The sequence below is a fragment of the Callorhinus ursinus genome, unplaced genomic scaffold, assembly GCF_003265705.2.
Source record: "Callorhinus ursinus isolate GAN/ISIS: 27379988/994484 unplaced genomic scaffold, GSC_fseal_2.0 scaffold85, whole genome shotgun sequence".
In the NCBI taxonomy this organism is placed as follows: Eukaryota; Metazoa; Chordata; class Mammalia; order Carnivora; family Otariidae; genus Callorhinus; species Callorhinus ursinus.
The window spans coordinates 1,144,841-1,166,047 of record NW_027397147.1 but is presented as its reverse complement, the minus strand read 5'-3'; the positions used below and the strand labels follow the sequence as shown (position 1 = coordinate 1,166,047).

The 21,207-nt window shown below is 46.5% G+C and overlaps 1 protein-coding gene across 2 annotated transcripts in view; it reads right to left on the bottom strand.

Annotated features, from left to right (window-relative positions):
- The window catches only part of VWA3A (von Willebrand factor A domain containing 3A), a 56,357-nt gene that overhangs the window by 20,983 nt on the left and 14,167 nt on the right, over nt 1–21,207 (bottom strand). For both annotated transcript variants that reach the window (XM_073887992.1, XM_073887991.1), the window contains 11 exons: nt 17,983–18,081; nt 16,387–16,493; nt 13,603–13,728; nt 13,192–13,300; nt 12,892–12,957; nt 10,247–10,372; nt 7,550–7,685; nt 7,337–7,440; nt 5,941–6,021; nt 5,428–5,522; nt 3,293–3,412 (listed from right to left, as the gene is read on the bottom strand). In XM_073887992.1, coding sequence (XP_073744093.1) covers nt 3,293–3,412; nt 5,428–5,522; nt 5,941–6,021; nt 7,337–7,440; nt 7,550–7,685; nt 10,247–10,372; nt 12,892–12,957; nt 13,192–13,300; nt 13,603–13,728; nt 16,387–16,493; nt 17,983–18,081 — 1,169 coding nt within the window. The remainder of the gene's footprint in view (nt 1–3,292; nt 3,413–5,427; nt 5,523–5,940; nt 6,022–7,336; nt 7,441–7,549; nt 7,686–10,246; nt 10,373–12,891; nt 12,958–13,191; nt 13,301–13,602; nt 13,729–16,386; nt 16,494–17,982; nt 18,082–21,207) is intronic.

The window sequence follows — 21,207 nt, the reverse complement described above, 5'->3', positions numbered from 1 at the left end:
GGGGCTATGCCAAATTACACTTCTGTGGACAGTTTCCAAGAGTGCCCTTTCCATCACATCATCACCAGCACTGTGCATTGTTGTTTTTTTGACTCTTTTAAAAGATTTCATTTATGGGCGCCTGGGTGGCTCAGTTGGTTAAGCGACTGCCTTTGGCTCAGGTCATGATCCTGGAGTCCTGGGATCGAGTCCCGCATCAGGCTCCCTGCTCAGCAGGGAGTCTGCTTCTCCCTCTGACCCTCCCCCCCCTCATGTGCTCTCTCTCTCTCTCTCATTCTCTCTCTCAAATAAATAAAATCTCTAAGAAAAAATAAAAATAAAAGATTTTATTTATTTATTTGTGAGAGAGAGAGAAAGAGAGAGAGAGGAGCCTGGGATCATGACCTGAGCCGAAGGCAGTTGCTTAACCAAATGAGCCACCCAGGCATCCCTGAATCTTTTAAATATTTGGTTGCCAAACTGAATTACAAAAAAAAAAAAAAAAAAAAAAAAAAAAAAATTGTATCTCATTGTTTTGTTATCAGTGAGCTCTACTGCCAAATTTAGTGGATTCCTTTATTCTTCCCCTTCCTGCTTTATTTCTGCAGAATCAAACTCTGCTTCTTTCTGAGACGTGGCTTCTCAACACCAGCCTCTCCTCGTTTTCCTCATCCCTCTTTGGCTGCTCCTCTCTTGTGTTCCTTTGGGGGTTCCCTTCCTCTGCCCGCCCTCCAAACATGAGTGCCTCACCAGTTCTGCCTTCAGTGTCTTCGCTTCCCTTCACATCTCCACAGGTGCGTTTCATGCCCTTCTCAACCACTGACCAGAATGCCGATGGCTCGCAAACCTGTATTTCCTGACTAGAACTCCTCACCAGAGTCCTACAACTCTTGAATCTCCTCTTGAAAATCTTCAGTTGTACAGGATTAAAACCATCTTCTACTTCCAAGATCTGCTCCATCTGGGACATCTTCTCTTCACCATTCTCACACCCTACAGCCAGATGGTAACTACGTGTTGTAGATTCTAACTCTCTAACACCTCTCACATGCACCTTTTTTTCCATCCCCATGACCATGGCTCAAGCCTACTCCACTCTAGTGCAGACCACTGAGCAGTCCCAATGGCCTCCATCCCTCCAGGGTTACATCCCTTCAATGCCTCCTCCACACTGTGACATGAGTATTCAAGATCTGATCATGTTATTACCTTGCTTCAAATCTTCTGATGCCTAGATGTCCTATAGTATAAAATCTCCTGAGCACATCCTACATATATAAACCCTCCACCATCTGTTTGATTTTGTCATGCACAATCTCTCTTTCTCACCCTGTTTTCTCACCGACTTAACTCCCTCATGGTCCCCCAAAGTTCCAGAGTCTGTGTCCCATAGCTCCAACACCTCTATGCCCCCTGTTGCTTCCTTTACCTAAAATGCCTTTCTTCCCCACTGCCTCCATCATTCCCATGTGCTAGGTAAACACCTACTCATTTGGCAAGACCCAATGAAAGGATCATCTCCTCTGTGAAGATGTTTTCTTTTCTTTCTTCTTCTTTTTTTTAGATTTTATTTATTTATTTGAGAGAGAGAGAGAGCATGAGTGTGGGGGGGGGAGGAGCAGAGGGGGAGAGACAGAGAGAGAGAGAATCTTAAGCAGGCTCTACACCCGTGGAGCCTGATGCGGGGCTCGATCTCATGACCCTGAAATCATGACCTGAGCCAAAACCAAGAGTCAGATGCCTAACCAACTGAGCTACCCAGGTGCCCCTGTGAAGATTTTCTGACCTCCCTGTGCTCAGGCAGGATAGTCTGATCCTGCCTTCTGCCTATTTCTGCAGAAAGCAGTTAATAACACTTATTTATTAACATGCCTGTCTCCCTCTACTAGACCCTAACCTCCTTGAGGACAGGTATTGTATGTATTCACTTCCATATCCCCAGTGCAGGGATTGGTACATGGCAGGCTTTCAGTAAAAGTTTGTTGAATGATTAATGGAATGGTAAATGAATGAAAACATTGCCTAAAATATTTCTCTAAGCATTTTATTTTCTGTAGAATGTATTAGAAAAAGATAAGGTTCTGGTACAGTATAATATATAATACTAACTGCTGACTTAATAGGTTTAGAATACTCCCTACTTGATACGAAGTGTTATAAACATGTATAGTCTGGGATGCATGGGTGGCACAATTGGTTGAGTGTCTGTCTCTTGGCTTCAGCTCAAGTCATGATCTTGGGGTCATGAGATCGAGCCCCATGTCAGGCTCTGTGTTCAGTGGGGAATCTGCTTGAGATTCTTTCTCCCTCTCCCTCTGTCCCTCCCCCCACTCATACTCTCTCTCTAAAATAAATAAATAAATCTTTTTTTTTAAAGATTTTTTTTATTTATTTTATTTGAGAGAGAGAGAATGAGAGAGAGAGAAAGCACATGAGATGAGGGGAGGGTCAGAGGGAGAAGCAGACTCCCTGCCGAGCAGGGAGCCCGATGCGGGACTCGATCCTGGGACTCCAGGATCATGACCTGAGCTGAAGGCAGTCGCCTACCAACTGAGCCACCCAGGTGCCCCTAAAATAAATAAATAAATCTTTTAAGTGGGTTCCTTTTCTCTCTTTCTCCCCTAATTACGGGAAATGGTATGCAATTATAATAAATATATAAAACTATATATATATTTAAATTATAGGTAACTATATATAAGTTATATATAAAAATGGTACATAATTTAAATATATGATGTATAGTTATATATAATTTAAATATATATAGTTATATATAATTTTAAAATATGTGTTCTATATACAATATTTATATTTTATATTTTAAACATATATATCAAATTATTTATATTTAAAATATATAATTTAAATATATATAATTTATATATTCTATAGTTACACATAACTTAAATATATATAGTTATATATATAAATCCATCTAATTAGCATTTGGAATTGGAATCTTAAATGTTTGACACACTGGGGCATGCCCGGGGGCCCTTCTTTCTCTCTTTTGTGTTTATCAGCTCAGAACCCAAATGGGGCAATGGGCTGAGTTACTTTATCTTGGCTGATCGAGCAGTGTGTTTGGGGGCCACTTATCACCTTCGTCCCAGTGGGACTGTCCTGCAACCATTTAATTATTCAATACCCCAAACAAGATGATTTAAGTCAGATAAACTGATGGCCATCCTAGGATGCTGGGTGCTGGTGAGATGTCATCTAGCTACCTGCCAAGAACCTCAGCCCAGCGATGGCATGGACCACAGGCGACCCCTGCCCCCAGCGCCCCCACTGGGAACTAGGAGCCTACGCGATGATGTTGAAGCAGTCCTTGTTGGACAATTGCTCCTCCAGCAGAAGCCGCAGGGAGTGCTGGATATGAATAATGTACATGGAATTGGTCACAGAGATATCCAGCAGTATAACCACCCTAAAAAGAAACACAAGCTTTAAGAAGAGAACCGAATCTCTCAGATAATGTTTATTTTGTTCCATTTTACTATTTAAAGTTTTTTCCAGGGGAGTTTTGCATGCCAAACTCATAGCTGGCCAAAATCTTCTCCAAGGTGTGAAGTCAGCAGGAGTGGGTTTACAATGGTAGACTAACGGGGTCATGGAAGCTTCTCTCCCAGGGGCTTCTACCATGGAGTAAAGTCACACGGTGGAGATGGTTTAAGGGGTGGGGGCTGCCTAGAATGATTTTCACACATTTCCCTGTTTTAAAGCACTAGCATTCACTATTATTAGAGGTTGGGGGCTCTGCAGGGGAAACAGAAACAAGGTAAGCAAATGAGATAGGGAATTAGGTGTATCTGGGCCTCTGGGGAAAGAAATGTATCTTTTGGGGGCGCCTGGGTGGCTCAGTTGTTAAGCGTCTGCCTTCGGCTCAGGTCATGGTCCCAGGGTCCTGGGATCAAGCCCCGCATTGGGCTCCCTGCTCCGTGGGAGGCCTGCTTCTCCCTCTCCCACTCCCCCTGCTTGTGTTCCCTCTCTCACTGTGTCTCTCTCTGTCAAATAAATAAAATCTTAAAAAAAAAAAAAGAAATGTATCTTTTGTTTCTTCTCTGTTTTTTTTTTTTTTTTTTTTAAGATTTTATCCATTTATTTGACAGAGAGATAGAGAGCACAAGTAGGCAGAGTGGCAGGCAGAGGGAGAGGGAGAAGCAGGCTCTCCGCTGAGCAGGGAGCCGGACATGGGGCTCGATCCCAGGACCCTGGGATCATGACCTGAGCTGAAGGCAGCCGCTTAACCGACTGAGCCACCCAGGCGCCCCTCTTCTCTGTTTTAAGATCCCTAGTCCCATTTGGCCTTTTTTCACTACTTCAAATTAATTCCCAACTCCACCATCCACTCTAAATTTGAGACAGCAATTATGGTTCCATTATTTAATTATTTATTTTTATTTTTATTTTTTTTAGTGTATATGCTGCCAAAGTGAGCACAAGACAGCAATTATGGATAGCAAAAGAAAATCCAGTGGATTTAGAGTCAGAAGATCTTGATTCAGGTCCCACCTCCTGTGTGACTTAGGCAAGTCACAAAACCTCTCTGATCCTTGGCCTATTTAACTATGAACTATTCATAATAAGACTCCTCACAGGGTCACTTTGAGAATTAAAGGGTGGAATAGTATGGTACTTTGTAAGTGGTAATGCATCCAATAAGCTGTGGATGGCAAGGATGCTGTAAACGCAAGAAGAAACAGTGTTTCTTCTTGCTCAGCATCCAGCACCTCCCCTCACAACAGCGTCCTGGAAAACTCCTCTGCCTCCGTCAGTCCACTTGAATTGAGTGGAACAGACCTGCCCCAAGGTTGAAGGGTGGGCATTTGATTTTCGGCAATTAGAATATCCTACCTCCCAGGCCACAGTGAATAGTTCCTGGACAGGTCCTGCCCCAAGCCCTGGGAGTGCTAACCTGATAGGAGATAAGTGGGGAGCTCAGGGGGCTATCCTGCTACCTAGGCCAAATGGGACTAGGGATCTTAAAACAGAGAGAAGAAACAAAAAGATCCATTTCTTTCCCCAGAGGCTATCCCCTGGAAGGGAAAGTCTGCCTGAGGGAAGGACGTGGAGCTGAGAGATGGAGAAAGATTCTTGATGTGCACGAACCCCTGGATGGAGCCATGCCTGAAGACAGCTATCAAATCTATTTCAGAATTTTCACTTACCTTCAACCAGACCTCCCTGTTTTGTTTAAGCCAACTGGCACTTAGTTTCTGTTGCTTTTTAAGTGAAAGAATCCTGAGTAACACAATGATGACAGTACTGATATTGATGATGGTAGTGGCGACTTCTTCCTCTAGGGGTTCTGCTGAGTGATGGTTGATCCTTAATCTAAGGGATGGTTTCTGATGCTACCAACAGGGAATTCATGAGTTGGAAAAGTGCTTAGGTCACACATGGGACTCACAAAGGACAAGAACACTACTTGAGGGAAGGTACCTTTTTTCACAGACGGTGCCCCAGATTCTTCGGCTGGCCAAGGAGAGCCACTCGATCCGTCTCTCGTACATCCGCAGAGCTCTGCTGAGCTGTTTCTGCAAACCCATGGGCCACACAGAGTGAGCGACTGACCAAAGGATGGCCGATTAAGGGGCCTGTGGGTCAAGGCTGGCTTCTAGGGATGGGGCCATGGGTATCCAGGCAGTATAAACATTTCACTGAATCCTGGATGAGTCTGCCACAAGACCAGGAAGAGAAGAGTCCACATATTTCATTGACTTGAAGGGGAGAGGAAGCAGATCTTGCCCCAAAAGATTAGAGACTTTTGTTTGTTTGACAGGTCCCTGCCTGGGGAGCAGGTGGAGAAAGCTCCAGAGGTACCAGGAGGCAGAACACAGTCTGTTTATAAGAGGAAGTTTGGTCAATGTCTTGGTCTCTCCAAATTCCATGGCACCTTCCTCCTGTCCCCTCTTCCCAAACCCCATATGCTGACCAACTGGACCCATTACTAACCTGGTACTCACAGAGGAAGGGCAGGTCCACATGAACATTCTTCACTGTCCCATCATGCCATTCAAATTGGACCATTGCCCTCTGCACTCAGGTGTGGCCAGGAAGGGTGGCAGGTGAACAGAGCACATGCGGGGAAGGATTGTAAGTTTAATCTAGGCACTGGGCTCTCCAAATCAGATGTGTGAGAGGGAAATGGGCTTCGAGCACATCTGGGGTCGTGTTACGTGTCCCTGGTCATGGCAGCAGAGGGCCTTCAGGACAGTGGTCCCTGAGTGCACCATGCCTGACAGCAAGCCGGGCTTGCCTTCTGAGGAGGGTCTTCCAAACATCAGAGTCTTGATACAAGACATGGTTGGAGGTTTTGTATTAGCAGAGTCTGAGATCTTAAAACATACTGGGAACCAGGACAGGCCTTCATGGACACTTGGATAAATCTAATTTTTCATCCTCCACCAAGTTGTCATATCCACCCACCTAGTCACTCATCAATCTGAGGCTACAATTATCTATCCCTCCTCTCTTTGGTTCTTCCATCTTTCCACTGACCTTTCTCTTCACCTATTAATGCTCTCCTTCCATTTCTCCATACTTCCATCATTTTCTATTCTATTATGTCATTCATCCTTCCATTTTTTCCCCTTCATAGTTCCATATGTTTACATTTCCATCCTTCCTTCCACCCAGTCAGCTGTCTGGGAAACATTCATTGGCTGCTTGCTTGTACTAGATATTGGGGATACAGGGTTGGAGAAGAGAGTTTGTTTTTTTAAAGTCTCCTACTGTGGTGGGGGTTTAGACACATAATAAGTACACACATTAACACATTATAGGAACTAGGGCAGAAGTCTGTACCAGGTATAGTGAGGACACAAGGAGAGCGAGTGTGTTCGGAGTGCATGGAGGAAAACCTTCAAGGAGGAGGCGACTTGCTCCCTTATCCCTGACTTGCTCCCTCTTGCCCCATCTTCCAGAGTTCAGGTTCAAATCTTTGCAAAACTGCAGTTAGAGTAGATGTGATGAGAGTTCTAGAAAGTTCTGGAAAGCCTGCATCTCACTCCAGGCCCTCAGACCCTGGCTCCTCGTGCTCTGACTTAGGACTCTCATTTCCTGGACATTTAAGAAGGGAAAGGTTAGGGGCGCCTGGGTGGCTCAGTCGTTAGGCATCTGCCTTCAGCTCAGGTCATGATCCCAGGGTTCTAGGATCGAGCCCTGCATTGGGCTCCCTGCTCAGCGGGAAGCCTGCTTCTCCCTCTCCCACTCCCCCTGCTTGTGTTCCCTCTCTCACCGTGTCTCTCCCTGTCAAATAAATAATCTTAAAAAAAAAATAAAAAAGGAAGGGAAAGGTCACAGAGGAACCCCCTGCAGAGGACTGGAAAGAACTCTGAATTTGAGTTACCTCATGGATAGTTGAAGATACTGTTTTCTGAAGAATAGGCACAAATTCCTTCACAGGAGAGAATGCATTGGGTGCCAGAACCTGATAAAGGCTTAGCTTTTTGGCTGTAAAAATAAATAGTGGGGTTTGAGATACAGCTCTTGAAGCCCCAGAGGGTTTATGCCTTTTCGTCAGTCACCTGAGTCCTGGGTTCTGCCCTCTTTGGGGACTTACCTTTTAGGCCATTGATCTTTAGCCATTCTGCAGAAGTCTTGTCCAAGTTTGGGAACTCAATTGTGAGGGGACCCTCATGCTTTCGGGGTTTAGGCAAGAGACCTGTGAGTGGCCCTTCTGCAATCTCTGTGGAAATCTAAATTAAATTTAAAAGGCTTCATTACAAAATCATATTTTAGAGCTGAGAAGCCCTTAGTCTCCCCAACCCACCCAGTTCCCCTAAGTGGAGCATCTGAAAACATTACCAGGTAAATTAAAGGCAGTTCTGCCTTCCCCGCCCACCATCCCCATCCCCTTCTTGGGAGATTGCTGGAATTTCCAGGGTAAGAAGGAGATGTCCCCAGCAACTTGCTTCCTCTTTGATTTGTCCATCCTCCTGGCCCCTTCCCCACCCTTACCATCAAGATCATCACCTTGGGCTCCAAGATGGCAGGTGGCCCCTCCATGAGCTCCTAACACAAGGCTTCGAAGAAGTAAACAGTAACTCCTACACCAGATTATTTCAGGAGTCCTGGTCTAGTCCAGCCTCCCCTCACCCACATTTACAAACTGAAAGCCTGAGGTTCTGAGATGTTAAGTCATAAGTCATGGATAAATAAGACACAGAACAACAATTCCCAAATTTTAGACATTTGAGCACTGCCTTCATGAATTTTCCTGTATCTGAATACCACTGTACTGTTATTTAGAATTTTTTAAAAGATTTTACCCTTTTGTTTTTAGAGATTTTATGTATTTATTTGAGAGAGAGAGAAAAAAAAAAAGAATGGGGGGAGAAGCAGAAGGGAGAGGGAGAAGCAGACTCTGTGCTGAGCATGGAGTCCAGTGAAGGGCCTGATCCCATGACCCTGAGATCATGACCATGAAGCAAAATCAAGAGCCAGACGCTCAACTGACTGAGCTACCCAAGTTTCCCTAAAGATTTTACTTTTAAGTAGTCTCTACACCTAACATGGAGCTTGGACTCAAAACTCCCGAGATCAAGAGTTGCATGCTCCCCTGACTGAGCCAGCCAGGCACAGCTAGAATTTTTTTTTAAATAAATCAAATAGGGGGGCATCTGGCTGGCTCAGTTGGTAGAGCATGTGACTCTTGATCTTGGAGTTGTGAGTTCAAGGCCCACACTGGGTGTAGAGATTACTTAAAAAAAAATCTTTAGGGGTGCCTGGGTGGCTTAGTCAGTTAAGCATCCAGCTCTTGATTTTGGCTCAGATCATGATCTCAGGGTCATGAGATTAAGCCCCGTGTTGGGCTCCATGCTGGGTGTGGAGCCTGCTTAAGATTCTTTCCCTCTCCTTCTGCCCCCCACAACACTCTCAAATAAATAAACTTTTAAAAATAAACAAATAAATAAAATCTTTAAAAAAATAAACCAGGGTGCCTGGGTGGCTCAGTTGGTTAAGCAACTGCCTTCGGCTCAGGTCATGATCCTGGAGTTCCAGGATCGAGTCCCACATCGGGCTCCCTGCTCAGCGGGGAGTCGGCTTCTCCCTCTGACCTTCCTCCCTCTCATGCTCTCTCTCTACCATTCCCCCTCTCTCAATAAATAAATAAAAATCTTAAAAAAACTATTTTAAAAAAATAAACCAAATGTGTAACATTAAAGCTTTTTAATTGTTAATTTGATCTAATTTTTAAAATTGACTCCCTTTTTTGTACTCAAATAATTTTAGAAAGAAGATGTATTACTACCATAATGAGCTAGTTTCAAATACACAACATTAAAAAAATTAATTCATATACCACTTTGTAATTGTCTTGTAAACCATGAGTAATACATGCATTGCATTGTGGGAAACTCCTGGCTGAGGTTTTGACATCAGACAGATCTGGGTTCAATTCCAACTTCATCTGTCTCTGTCTCTGGAATCTGAGGCAAATTATTTAGCCTTCTAACTTCAGATTCCTCATCAGTAAAATGGGGGGTTATAATACATCTACAGCAGACTGCCGTTGTTATGCTAAAATAAGACCTTTAAAGAATTAATCATTGTGTCTACCTTAGAATGAGCACTCAGTAAATGAGAACTCTTCTAATTCTAATACAACAGTTGTTATGATTTATAGATACTCAGTAGCAGAGCTGGAACCGAATCGGAAGGTTCCAGTTTCTAGGTGCGGTGTCTCTTCCACTGCGTCCAGCCAGACCGAGACATCCTGTACGTCACAGCCACACCTCCATTGGTGAAGCTATAAACACATTCTCAGTGCCTGCTGTCCACAGTTAAGTTTTCTGCCTGATCTAAACAGCTCAGAGCTCTTATGGTGCTACGTTCATGAGCTGACCGAGTTATTTTGCTGATGTTACATTAATCAAGTCACCACGCCGGGATGTTTGCCCCAAATGAAGCGCTGGGTAGCAAAGACCATCTTCAAGACAGCCCACTCTGTGTGGGTGAGGTGTTCATCCTTCTCCAAACTGGGGGGTAGGGAGGGGACAGTGGGAGGTGGGTGGGGTGGCAGGAGCCTGCTGGCCTTTCTCTGAAATTACATTTTTCAGTTAGAAAATCCATCAGGATCCTTCTGGCACAGTGGAAGGCCCATGCAGCTCAGAGCTGTGGGGTACAGCAAAGGGTAGGGCTTTGCCTTATTTCTCTGTCAGTACATGGGGGCTTCGGCAGCTATGCCCTCAGAGAGACGGGTGAGAAAGAAGGATGGAGTGAATCCAGCTCCAGAATCTTCCCCTACACCACCTACCTCCTTCATCATGCTGGTTAGCTCCTCAGAGGGCGTCCTGTGGCGCAAGGCTTGGATGTGGCCCAGGAGGCTCTGGGCTTTCTGGATTTCTTCCAGGAGCTGGTCCACATCCCAGCTGGTGTAGACCTGGGGGTAGTAGGAGGAATCAGCCATCAGAGGTCACTTGGCTGCTAGCTGTGGCCAATGCAGGAAAGGGCAAGCAGTCATGTCATTTCCTAAAGCTGAGTGGCGGATTGGTTAAGCCAGACGTTATAAACTAGGGTCCATGTGCCTGATAGAGCCTGCGGATCTGCCGTGTTCCATTTCTATAGTATTGGCCTGCAGTGTTATTAAATAACTGGAGGGTTTTCTAACATTAAAGATACGAAGAAACATTTTACACCCACTGGACTGGCTATGGATGTAACTTTAAAAGGATTGTAACAAGCGTTGATGAGGATGGGGAGAACCAGAACACTTGCCCCACTGCTGGTGGGAAACAGACTGGTGGTTCCTCAAAGAAGTCTACACAGAATTACCATATAACCCAGCAGTTCCCCTATAACCCAGCAGTTCCCCTTCTTGTAGGTGGATATTCCAAATAATTGAAAACGAGGAGTCAGATGCTTGTACAACCAATGTTCATAGCAGTTCACAACAGCCAAAGGGTGGCAATAACCCAAGTGTCCATCAATGGATGAATGGACACACAGAAGGTTGTGGATCTAGACAATAAATCAGCCATAACAAAGAATGAAGCTCTGAGACAGGCTACAATATAGGTGAACCTTGAAAACATGACGCTAACAGAAAGAAGACAGATACAAAAGGTGTGTGATTCCATTTATATGAAATATGCAGAATAGTTGACTCCGTCGAGACAGGAAGCAGGTTGGTGGTTTCCAGGGGCTGTGGGGGAGGGGATGGGGGAGTAACAGATTAACGGGTACAGAATTTTCTTTTGGGGGGATGAAAATGTTTTGGAACTGGATAGAGGTGGTGGTTGCACAACATTGTGAATGTACTACGTGCTGCTAATCGTTCACTTTAAAGTGGGGAACTTTATTTATGTGAATTTCACCTCCATTTAAAAAAATGTAAAGAAGTCACATATACATACAAATCCAGATTTCTGGCTCCTTGGAAGACCTAGCAGCATGGGGGTCACATTCCTCCAGAGCAACGATGGGGATGGGCCAAGGGCTGAGCAGAGGCATCTCTCTAGATGGAGCGAGAGCTACCTAGTCTTCCACAGCTTCACCCACTCTCTGCTGCCCCCCACCCCTCTGAGTCAGCTTAAGGTTTTTGTTATCCTTCTGTTTTCTGATTTTTTCCTTATTTTAAAATAAGACAATAATATTTGTTGTACTCCTATCTCTATGAAGAAAAACAATAGAGAAGCCAAGAGGGTCAAGGGTTTTTAGATAAAAGATTTCTTTTTTTTTTTTTTTTGATGGTTTATTTATTTATTTTAGAGAGCGAGAGCATGCATAAGCAGGTGGAGGGGCAGAGGGAGAAGCACACTCCGCACGGAGCAGGGAGCCCAACGCCAGGCTTGATCTCAGGACCCTGAGATCACAACCTGAATTGAAACCAAGAGTCAGAAATTTAACCGACTGAGCCACCCAGATGCCCCTAAAATAAAAGACTTCTTGGGGCGCCTGGGTGGCTCAGTCGTTAAGCGTCTGCCTTCGGCTCAGGTCATGATCCCAGGGTCCTGGGATCCAGCCCTGGGTCGGGCTCCCTGCTCCGCGGGAAGCCTGCTTTTCCCTCTCCCACTCCCCCTGCTGGTATTCCTGTTCTCGCTGTCTCTCTCTTGCTGTCAAATAAATAAATAAAAAAGCTTTTAAAAAAAAGACTTCTTAAACCAGCCAGTTTCGTTCATTTACGGTACCTTCCTAGCCCCTGTGATCTGTGGCCTCAACAAACAAGAGTCTGGGAAATTATGTAACCAGAAGGGGTGTAAACCAAGGAAAATGTTGTCTGACCTTGGCTCCTTGGTGTGAAATGCTAGACTTTGTGATGCTTGAACACTGTAAGATACAAATATTATTTGGCTTAAGGCTACTGATGGTTTCAGGCGAGACACAGCCTGCGAGCTGAACGGATGGTGGATTCTCAATCGGCCAATGGTCCACACGCACACTTGCTAACTGTTACCTCCATTGTGGACACAGGGTGTGTGATGCTACGATTAACTGGGACAAGGATACTAATGGGTGGACTGGTACAGAACTGATCGTTCATTCAGAGTTGATTGCTGAGGGTCCCCTGCAGTAGCAGGGACGTATCTTGGAGGAAGACCTGAGGCAACTGTTTCAGACTCCGCTTTGGTGGGAGCAGAGGTAGGGTTGGAGCCCATGGTGATGACAACTGGATAGAGACTCAGGATTCGACCAGCGAGGCTTTAAAAGGCCTCTAGGCTCACTGGTGGGCAATCCACTCATCATGCACGCTGAGCAAAGGATCTCCTGTGACTTCATGCTGTCCCTGTTCTTCCCATATTCATCTTCATCTGATCATACTTGTGCAAGTCCATTGAACATGGCAGCAGTGAGGGGAAGCAAGGACATAGCATGGTCTGTCCTGGCCCAGGTCCCCCAGGCATGGGCTTGGAGGCAGGCAGGGAGGGAGGAGAGGGGCAGTGCATTGGCAGAAGGGCTTACCTCTGTTTCTGGGCTATAGCAGTGGTAGTAGCCCCCAAGAGCTTCTGCAAGGTTCTTTAGGACAGCCTGTGGGGATGGTGACAGGGTCAGCACCCTCACCGGGGCAATGCCAGTACTCCCACAAGCTTCTCCTTGACTGAACCTCCCAACTGCCCAAAGGAAGAAGCAGGTACAAGGAGAGTCATGTTCTGGTCCACAGTTTGGTGGTGGGGGGCTATCCATGCATGAAGCCTCCAAGATGGCCCAGCTAGATCACTGTGGCTAATCCAAGGGAAACATTGGAGAATCCCAGGTACTTACAAGGGGCACCCGATTGTTGCATTTGTAGGTGATGATGTGGGTGATGAGGCCTCTTCCCATGGTGGACTGTTGGATGTAGCTGGACAGAATTTCAGAAGGCTGATCTGGGCTGGGGAGAAGACAGAAGAAAAGGGGTGCCCCAGGTCAAATCACTTGGAGGACATTCCAGAGAAAATGGGAATATCTACCAAATCTAACTGACCACCTGTGTCCCAATCACTTGGAAGATGCAAGGTAGAGTGGACTGCAGGCCTGGCCTGCCCTGGCTGCCCTGCCCAACACCTAGGGACAGATGGCCTATGAATGAAATCCTTCTCTCAAGTGTGTGTGAAGAGTCCTGCATGATGGTCTTTGGTTCTCCAGCCCCTTTCGTGCATGCGGTCTTTTACCCATTTAGGAAAGGACACCTACCAGCTTCCCATTATGGTCACCAGAGAATTTAGCCCCTTCATGGTGAAGATCTTCCTCAGAGCTTGTAGCAAATTGCTGCCTCCATCAGGCTGTAGCTTCTTTACCCAGAGCTTGAGTTCCTGGAGGCTGAGGAGACAGCAAACATCCTACCACAGCGCTCTTCCGAGGTGCCAGGCCGAGGACAGACATGAGCTCGTTTCAGACTAACAATAATTTTTAAGATTTTATTTATTTATTTGAGAGAAACAGATCATGAGCAGAGGGGAGGAGGGAGAGAGAGAGGGAGAACCAGACTCTGCTGAGCAGGGAGCCTGATGCAGGACTCGATTCTAGGACCCTGAGATCATGACCTGAGCCGAAGGCAGACGCTCAACCGACTAAGCCACCCAGGCACCCCAGACTAACAATAATTCTTGAGGGGAATACACTTCTTCCAATTTTATAGATGAGAAAACGGAGTTAGGACTTGATACTATAAGCAACTGGCCAACTCTGGGATTTCAAACCAGGCTGGACTCCAGCAACTCTGCGATCAGAGGTTCTGGGCTAAGCTCCTTCTCTGCTCCCCAAGCCACCACATACTCCCCCAAATGCAGAGTTCATCCCCTGACCCCGAGAGGGCTCCAAGAGGAGGCACCTTGGCTGTGTGGCTGCATCTTGCATGCGCTGGGATGTACCCCAGCCCAAAGAGGGAAAGTGACTTTACGCTTTCTTGGTTAAATATCTCACACCATACCAGTGAGAGAGTTCTGCTCTTTCCATTTCTCTTTCTGTCTGACCAACAAAATAAAAATGAAAATAAAATTTTAAAAAATCTCAAGCTCATGGCCAGTAAGTCTGTCCTTCATTATTATAACCTTTCAGTCTCCCTTCTACACAAAGGGAGAGCAGATCCCAGGCCTACAGCCTTCTCCAGGCCGATAGGTTTCAAGTTGGAATTTGATATCATTGTTTATTTGCTTTCATTGTATTTATTGTGATGGCTGCTTTCTAATTACGGCAAGTGATACGGGCTTCTTGTTATGGTACTGATAGTTCCCTTCCAATAATACATGTAGAGTTGATGTTTTAAAATAGTATATGTGGGGGCGCCTGGGTGGCTCAGTCGGTTAAGCGTCTGCCTTCAGCTCAGGTGGGGATCCCAGGGTCCTGGGATCGAGCCCCACATCAAACTCCACACTCAGAGCAGGGAGTCTGCTTGAGGATTCTTCCTCTCCCTCTGCACCGCCGCCCCCCCCCCGCCTCTCATGCTCACTCTCTCTCTAGAATAAATAAATAAATCTTACAAAAAACAAAATAGTACACGTGGCAGAGATATGACCAAAATCACAAGTGGTCTCTAGGAATTACTGCAGTGAGAAGCTCTTGCCTGTGACCTCATGGTGACTTCTAGGTCTGACATCCCAGAGATCAGGGGTCTAACTGGAGCAGAAACCACAGGAAAAAACCGCTCTCATCACCGAGTACCGGCCACCTGCCAGATGCTTATCCCTCACCTCCTGTTCACAGGAGTTGAGTGAGGGGTAGGTATCCCTGGCCTCACTCTGCTAAAGAGAGTTCAAGGACTGGTCAAGGCTACCCCGTAACTGTCAGGGCAGGATGCAGAGCTAGTGCTGTTGGAACTGGACCCTGCTCTAACCAGAACAGCTCCTCTTTACAGCTAGTGCTGGGCAAGGGGACCTCCATCCCAGAAATGCATACAGGTGGTTTCTCCTGGAATCTGCTCTAGGCTCTGGTAGCCAATCCTGGCTCTGCCACTCCGGGCAAGCGCCCTAACCTGAGTCCCAGTTTTTTCATAGGCAAAACGAGAATAAGAATCCTACTGCATGTGCTGGCTGTAAGTATTAAATAAGATAGCACATGCAAAGTGCTTAGCATGAGGCGCCTGAGTGGCTCAGCCGTTAAGCGTCTGCCTTTGGCTCAGGTCATGATCCCAGGGTCCTGGGATCGAGCCCCGCATCGGGCTCCCTGCTCGGCGGGAAGCCTGCTTCTCCCTCTCCCACTCCCCCTGCTTGTGTTCCTGCTCTCGCTATGTCTCTCTCTGTCAAATAAATAAAATCTTAAAAAAAAAAAAAAGAAGTGCTTAGCAGGGCACCTAACACCTGCTGGGCCATCAAGGATATTCTCTTCATGGAAAAGAAATTTTTACTTACTGGCATAAGTAGAAATTCTTACACATCTTCTCTCTGCCCCTCACACCCCTCCCAAAAAACCCACAAACTAGAAGCTTCCAAATAAAAGACTAGTTAAATCACAGTACATTTATGCAGCGGAATACTATGCGGCCATTAAAAAAGAACGAGGTAGATCTGTGTGTACTGAGAGAGACTGACATTCAAATCAAGTGCAAAGTGCAAGACAGGGTAATGCATTCCTGTTTATGTTTTAGTAAAAGAGGATAAACATACCAATGCATGTACAAGACACACTGTGGAAGTAGGTAGAAGAAACTGTTATTGGGAGGTGAGAGAGAGACTGCTTTCGTACTGTGTGGATTTTTAAAGATGTATTATTTTCAAAATAACAGAACTATCTTTGCTAGTTTGCTGGAGAAAAATGGTGCCTTGCTGTTGTCTAGTCTTTTCATTTTGTGGGTTGCTCACAAGGCTGTCCGCTTTGCCGAAGGTTCCAGATCCCTGTGTTTCCGCTCTGTGAGTTGTCTCTTTGTACTCACTCACCTGTTGGGGTCTCGGGCTCGCACTGTCTTCATTCCAGAGAGACACCACCCTGTGGGGAGGACAAGGGGCAAGCAGACACCCTGGCCAAGGCCAGGAGCTCACTCACGTGGAAGAGCTGACTCCCACCGGGTCTGGCCAGAGGGCGCTGGTGGTGGAGCCGAATGACAGGACATACAGCTTCTCCTTGTGGCTCAGCTGCTCCTCAACGAGGTCCTGACAGACAAAGGGACATACTGGCGTCCAGAGCTGCAGGCCACGTGGGGCCTGGCTTCACTCCTCACGCTGGGGCTGGCTCCTCAGGACCGGGGTATCAGCCTTGCTGCGACAGGGTCGCTTAGTGGCCCCAAGCTGACAGTTGCTTCCTGCCCACTGAGTCACGTGGAGGTGTGGGATGCGTGCCCTGGTGACCCATCCCAGCCTGTGTGTGCGTGTGCGTGTGTGCGTGCGTGTGCGTGTGTGTGTGCATGCGTGTGCGTGTGGTGGGGGCGGGGCGTGGGCTGCAGTCCATAGACTGGCAGACCACGCTGGGAGGTTGTGCCCTCACCCAGTCCCAGTGACTGCAGACTGATGTCTTCTTCTGGAGGCAGCTCCTTCAGGCTGCCACACACTTGGGTCACGGACTAGGAGGGGGATGAACCTCTTAACTACCCATCTCAGCCTGTGCTGTGGTTGGACCCTTCACGGTGGCATCCAGGGAGGGAGGACAGAGTTTGGGGGCAGTGGTTTCTCTCCAAAGCACAGAAGGTGGGGATGTAGCAGTGGGCACAAGGCCAGCCTATCTGATGCTCTCAAGCTGTAGCCGATGAATATCCAACAGTAAGATAGCTCCTCCCTCATCTTCCTGGCTAGGTAGAACTTCATCTGTCCACCAGCAACACAGACCTTGCCCTGCCTAATATTAGACCAGCCCACCTGGGAGATCTTTAGAAACTCAGCCCTGAAGACTTGTCATGAAGCACTGTCTCCTGACATCTGCTGAGACCAGGAACGGGGGACAATTCTGGATGACTAGCCCATGTTGAACCCTATAAAGAGTCCTTGGACGATCACATCTAAAGCTCTAGGGGTTCCCATAAGAAAAGAGCCCCCTTACATTAGTGCACAGAGGCTACATACAACGTTTTTTGTTTTTTGTTTTTTCTGAGCACTTAACTTGCATGAACTCCTTTCATCCTATGGCAGCCCTGGTAGGTGGCCTCTGTTGTCATCCGCACTTTACAGTTAAGTTAACGAAGGCACAGAGAGATTAGGCAGCAGGTCACAGCCTAGAAGTGGCAGAGGTGGCTGGGACTTGAGGCCAGTCATCTGGCTCCAGAGTTCTTAGCTTCTTTGTTATAGACATGCCAAAGAGAACGAAACAGCCCTTGGGTCCAGAAAAGGCCAGGAGACCTGTGCCATGCTATGCTGGAGTCAGTCCAACCGATTACTGTTCTTCACATCCTCTTTCCAGGGAACTGGGGGCCCTTGTGGAAAAGTCTAGTTAGTAGGGACTGCTGTGGTGAGGATACTAGAAGCTCACATAGGAACTGAAAATGAACTTGACATAGTTCCTTAACGGTAGGTGCTAATTAAGCATGAACCATTCTTTGCAGAACATCCCATTTTGCAGTTGCTACAAACAAAGCCAGTTGCCCAAGCTCACAGAGGGGAGGGGATGGGGGGGGGGTGGTTCCAGGTACTTCTCTGCGCCAGAGAGACTTACCAGGAAGTCAGTCTGGAATTCCTCTTTCTGAGAGCCACTGCTGATGGCTGACACGTCAATGACAACGCCAACTTTGTTTCCCTTGATGAGGCCAAATGCCTGAAACCAAAGAGGGCATGTGGGAACATCCAGCACAGCTCTGTGCTTCCCTTAAGCCCTCTCACAGGGCAGTTCCACGTGACGTGGACGTTGGAACACCCACCCCTGACCTCAGAAAGCAGCAGAATCCAGGTCCATTTTATAGAGGAGAAAAGCAAAACCCGATCCTGACTGTAGTTCTGGGCATTATCTGCTCCTAAAGCCTATTCTTTACAAGTCTTTTTTTTTCCTTAATATTTACAGTCCATCCTTATAAAGTAAGCCATGTCCATTAAAGAAAATTTGGAGACCACAGAAAAGCATCCTTTGTAAAATATAAAGTTGGCTGTCTAATTACATCAGCTGATTTTATTCCATTTCTCTATATCCTTATTTGTTTTCCATTCACTCTACCAATCAAAGGCAGATGTGTCAAGCTCTCCGGCTGCTGCGGTATTTCTGTGAGTTTCTAATTCTGTGTCTAACAGCTAGCCCATTCTCCATGCCCATGTGGTTTGACTCTGCTGAGGACGGTTCATCCTGTTACAGCTGCATCGTGAACTGGGCTTTTCATTCGTTCGAGAGGGATGATTCTCTAGGGGCAGTGGGTTCCATTTGATGCTTTTTGCCTTAAATCCCACTTTACTGCAGGCCCAATTTTCTCTACTCTCACAGAGGGGTATTTTATATCTCTCATACCTCAACATTCCCTTTCTATGCTCCCTCTGCCCGTGATTTTGCCTTCAATTTCACTGAGGAAAGAGAAATAAACCAGAGTTCGGTTTTGTTTTTTAAATCTTTCCCCGCAGAATCTACCAACCTGCCTGCCCCTTTGTCCACACCCTTGTCCTTTTCCCCTGTTACAATGTATTCTACATTATAGAGCAACTACCAAAGCTCTAAGGCTGATCCTTTGACTCCCATTACCTGCTCTTGTCTTGCCAAATAGGGACTTTGCTACTGTAACCATCCATTCTCCTGGACCACCAGATCCTCCTTATCTATGGTATGGTTTCCATCACCACACAAAGTACAAAATACTATTGCCCATCCGAAAAAGGAAATAAACCTTTCAGGACACCACCCCTCCCTCCTGCTACCCCACCTCATTTCTCTGCTTCCCATTTTAGCTTACCCCTCATTTCTCTGCGACTCCTTCAGAGTAAGGCTCTCACATCCCCACTCCCCTGAAGCTACACCTGTCAAAGTGATCAATGACCTCCCTCTTGCCAAACCAATGGTCAAATATAAGTTCTCAACGTTCGCTAATTCTGAGTGGTATAGGACACCCTTCGGCTGTGTCAAGGATGTAACAAGTTGAAGCGTTTAATAAGTATACTTGTCTTTCAGGACATCACGTTTTCCTGCTTTTTCGTCCACTTGCTGGCCAGTCCTTCTCACCCTTCCCCACCTCCTCCCAAAGTCTGCATCGTAGGACGTCCTGGGAACTTGTTAGACGCAAAATCTCAAGTCCCACCCCGGATCTGCCCAATTAGAGTCTGCATTTTAACAAAATTCCTCTCCCCACCACCCCCACCACCAAAAGGGATTTGGCTGCCATAAATGTTTGAGAAGTACAGGGCTAGGGCTCCATCTTCCTTATTTACACGAGGGTTTGTCAACCCTTCAACTACTGACATTTTGAGCTGGACAATCCTCTGCTATGGGGAGCTGATCAGTGCACTGCAGGATGTTTGGCAGCTTCCCTTGCAACCTCCCCTCTCAGTCTTGACAACCAAACATTCCAGCAGATATCGCCAAATATCCCCCGGGGGGCAAAATCGCCGCTCCCCCCTCCCTGGTTAAGAACCACTGTTCTGCACTTACTCCCTAAAAGATCTCATGTGTCTCGGGGATTTGAATACCATTTGCATGCTGATGATAATCCAAGGTCCATCTGCAGGCAGAACTCTCTGGCAGCTTCAAACATATGCATTCAACTGCCTGCTCTTGTCTCTGCCCAGCTGTCTGGTAAGCCTCTCAGACTTCATATGGTGAAACCCAGACCTCTTTATTTTCCTCCACACACCTGGCCCTCTTGTGAATGGCATTCAACAGGTCCCCAGGCACTTTGGCCCCAAACCCATGCAATCCATCAGCAGTCCTGTGGGCTCTCCCTTCAAGCCATGCCCTGAGTCCACCATTTCTCCTTCCATCCACCCTAGCTCTTGAGCCTAAGTCACCACCATTCTTACCTGGCCTTTGTTCTCTATAGTCAATTTATGAAGCAGCCACAATGATCTTTTTGAAACTTAGGTCAGATCATGTCACTGCCCTGCTTAAAAGCCTCACCTGTGGAATAAGATCTGCACTCTGTAAGGCCATTCCTGATTCCAGCCTCATCCCCTCCCCTTCTCCATGTGGCTCACTCTGTGCTTACTACACTGGCCTGCTTGTTACTTCTAGAACATGTCAAGCCTGTTCCTGTCTTGGAGCCTTGGCATTTGCTGTTTCCTCGGCCTGGAACGCTTTCCCCTAGATCTCTATATGGGAGTGCCCTCATTTCCTTCAGGTGTCTGCACAGATGTCTCCTCCTTGACCATTCTATTTAAATAGCGCTCCTTCTGGGGGACCTGGGGGACTCAGTTGGTTAAGCATCTGCCTTTGGCTCAGGTCATGATCTTAGGGTCCTGGGATCTAGTCCCACATCGGGCTCCCTCCTCAGCAGGGAGCCTGCTTCTCCCTCTCCCCCATTCATGTTCTCTCTCTCTCCCTCTCTCTCAAATAAATAAATAAAATCTTAAAAAAATTTTTTTAAAATAAATAGCCCTCTTTCTATCCTATTCTCTATTCCCTTACCCTGTTCATTTTTCTTTATAGCACTACCACTAACTTGACCTTGCCTATGAATTGCTAATTATCCATTGTCTGTCCTCCCCCACTGGACTATAATCTCCATGAAGGTGGGACCTTTGTATTGGTCATATTTCTAATCCTCAATCTGGGACCTGTGCCTGATAGGTAGTAGTTGTCCAATCAATATTTGTTGAATTCATGACCCAAACGAACGCTGAGGCCTTGCAGGACATTACCAATCCTCAGGGGCTGAAAGGAGTTCAAATCTGAGGCCAGTTCTATTCCTTTTATAATTTACAAAAACTGCCTTTAGAGCTTTTATAATTGAAAACATTCATTCTCTTAAACTTA